Below are 2,500 nucleotides of genomic sequence, written 5' to 3' on the forward strand. Positions count from 1 at the left end.
CCACGCCGCTTCCAGAAACAGTACATTGCACTAAAGAAGAAGAAGAAGGGAGGGGGCGGGGCTAAAACGATAACGAGGATATGGGAAACACTTTGATGTGCTTTAAGGTCGTTTATACCAAGTAGCAGACGGAGAGAGGAGGTGGAGGAGGTGGAGGAGGAGGAGGAGGAGGAGGAGGAGGAGGAGTCAACATGGAGACAGAAAACTAATCACATTCAGATTTTAAGACATTTCTGTGACATGTCAGCGCTTCTACAGGAAGGAAATCTAACGTGATATGAAATGCCTGCTGTCCTGCTTTGCTTTGGGGGGGGGGGCGCGCCCCCACACTTCATCTTATACTGGGGTATATTTACCTCGGGAGGGGGTGAGGAGGTAGGGAGGAGGGGAGAGACAGGGGAGGAGGGGGAGGCGGGTACAGGTAGGTGCAGAGTTCAGGTCCCCAGCCTCGAAGCTGTGGCTCGTCCCTCCTCACACCAACTGAGGCAGTCTATTCTCTGAGGGAGGGGGGAGGGAGGGGGGGAGGGGTGGTGAGCTGGGGGGGAGGGAGGAGGGAGGAGGGAGGGGGTGAGGAGGGGGTAGCAGCAGATCCGTGGCCCCCGGCTAGATGTTCTGACAGCACTGCATCTTTGGTTTGTTCTCGGTGGGCTGCACCTGGATGTTGACCACGTTGTTGCTAGGCGACATGTCGCTCTCCTGGCGCTCCGACATCTGCTTCTGGACACGATGCGGTAGATCTCTGAGGAGGGGGGGGAGAGGGGAGAGGAGGAGGGGGAGGAGGGATGAGGAGGGGGGGGAGAGGAACAAGCGTCATTGACCTCTGTCTGTGTTCAGATCCAGATTCAGATCCAGAGGTTCTGGTTCTGGTTCTGGTCCTGGTTCTGGTACAGACCTGTCAGGATGGTCTGGAAGGCCGTCTCTACGTTGGTGGAGTCCAGAGCCGATGTCTCCAGGAAAGATAAAACCGTTCTTCTCTGCAGAGCGAAGATGAACAAACGTCACATACCAGAGATAACACACTGCCTGGCCACTTCATTAGGTACGCTAGAGACACACCAGGAGCTTCATGGAGACAGGACCGGTGTACCTAATGAAGTGGCCAGTGCATTTAACTCTAAATGAATACTCATTATTTCTGTTTGTGACTCTGTTCAGGTGTGAGGTCTCACCAGCGAAGGCCCGGGCCTCGTCGGTCGGGACGGCCCGGAGGTGGCGCAGGTCGCTCTTGTTGCCGACCAACATGATGACGATGTTACTGTCAGCGTGGTCCCTCAGCTCCTTCAGCCAGCGCTCCACGTTCTCGTAGGTTAGATGTTTGGCGATGTCGTAGACCAGGAGGGCGCCCACGGCCCCCCGGTAGTACCTGCAGCGGGACAGACCACCATCATCATCATCATCATCATCCAGCTGCTAAAACACTAGAGCAGAACGTAGCAGGACGTCTGGTAGAGAGTTCAGCAACAATGGAAGGAAACGACAGACGCTAAAGTCAGGTTGGGACAGGAAGACGGAGTCTGGGGGGGGGGGGGGGGGTGGGGGGGGGGGGGAGGAGGGTTGCTGGTTAGATCCATTTAAAGACGTTTCAGGTTTAAACTTTAATCTAACGTCCTCATTGGGTCCAGAGCTCTGTGGCGTCTCCTCCATCGTCTCCTCTGTCCTGTGTCTTTGTCTTTGTCCAGCTCTGCTCTCAGAGCTGGAGGACACGCCACAGACCTCTGGACCCACCGAGGACGTTGGTTCCGGTCCCGTCCCCGTTACTCACGCTGACGTGATGGCTCGGTAGCGCTCCTGTCCGGCCGTGTCCCAGATCTGAGCCTTCACCGTCTTCCCGTCGACCTGGATGCTGCGCGTGGCGAACTCCACCCCGATGGTGCTCTTGCTCTCCAGGTTGAACTCGTTGCGGGTGAAGCGGGACAGCAGGTTACTCTTCCCCACGCCCGAGTCACCGATGAGGACCACTGAGACACGGAGGGTTGAGACACAGAGACGGTGATTCTACACCTGGCTGTTAAAGACTCATTTCTTCTTCTGTGGTACCTCCTGTGTAATCTTTTCTCCTCTACCTTCCTCCCTTCAGTCCTCCTGCTGTAGAGCCATGTCCCTTTAATCCTCATTATTACGTCTGTGATCACTGGGACATGTTGGGACGCTCTGCGTTCAGATAACTTTCCTCCATAAATTCAACAGTTTCCAGAATAAAAGCAGATCAGGACAAACCAGAAGTAGTGGATGAAGGAGGACCTGTCTGACTCTGAGCACCTCCACTGAGGATTATTTTCATTGTTAATTAATCTGATGATTATTTAATCTGACAGATTAACTGAGTCAAATCAGTAGAGATTCAGTCCAGACCAAATGTGGGCGGGGACGTTTTGATTTCTCTTGTCCAGCAGCATCATAACAGAGACAGACAGTAAAAGGGTCAAACATATAGAGGTAGAAATGTTTATGTAAAATATACAGATCATATATATATATATATATATATATATATATAATA

General features: G+C 53.1%; 1 protein-coding gene across 1 annotated transcript in view; it reads right to left on the bottom strand.

Moving 5' to 3' along the window:
- Positions 1-482: 482 nt before the first annotated feature.
- LOC311509775 (ras-related protein Rab-11A-like) overlaps positions 483-2,500 on the bottom strand; it is a 2,986-nt gene continuing 968 nt past the window's right edge. The window contains 6 exon segments of the mRNA XM_084575211.1: positions 483-722; positions 725-739; positions 893-962; positions 964-974; positions 1,170-1,363; positions 1,763-1,958. Coding sequence (XP_084431337.1) covers positions 604-722; positions 725-739; positions 893-962; positions 964-974; positions 1,170-1,363; positions 1,763-1,958 — 605 coding nt within the window. The 3' untranslated portion in view covers positions 483-603.

Source organism: Chelon labrosus, assembly GCF_963514085.1.
Source record: "Chelon labrosus genome assembly, contig: SCAFFOLD_204, whole genome shotgun sequence".
NCBI lineage: Eukaryota > Metazoa > Chordata > Actinopteri > Mugiliformes > Mugilidae > Chelon > Chelon labrosus.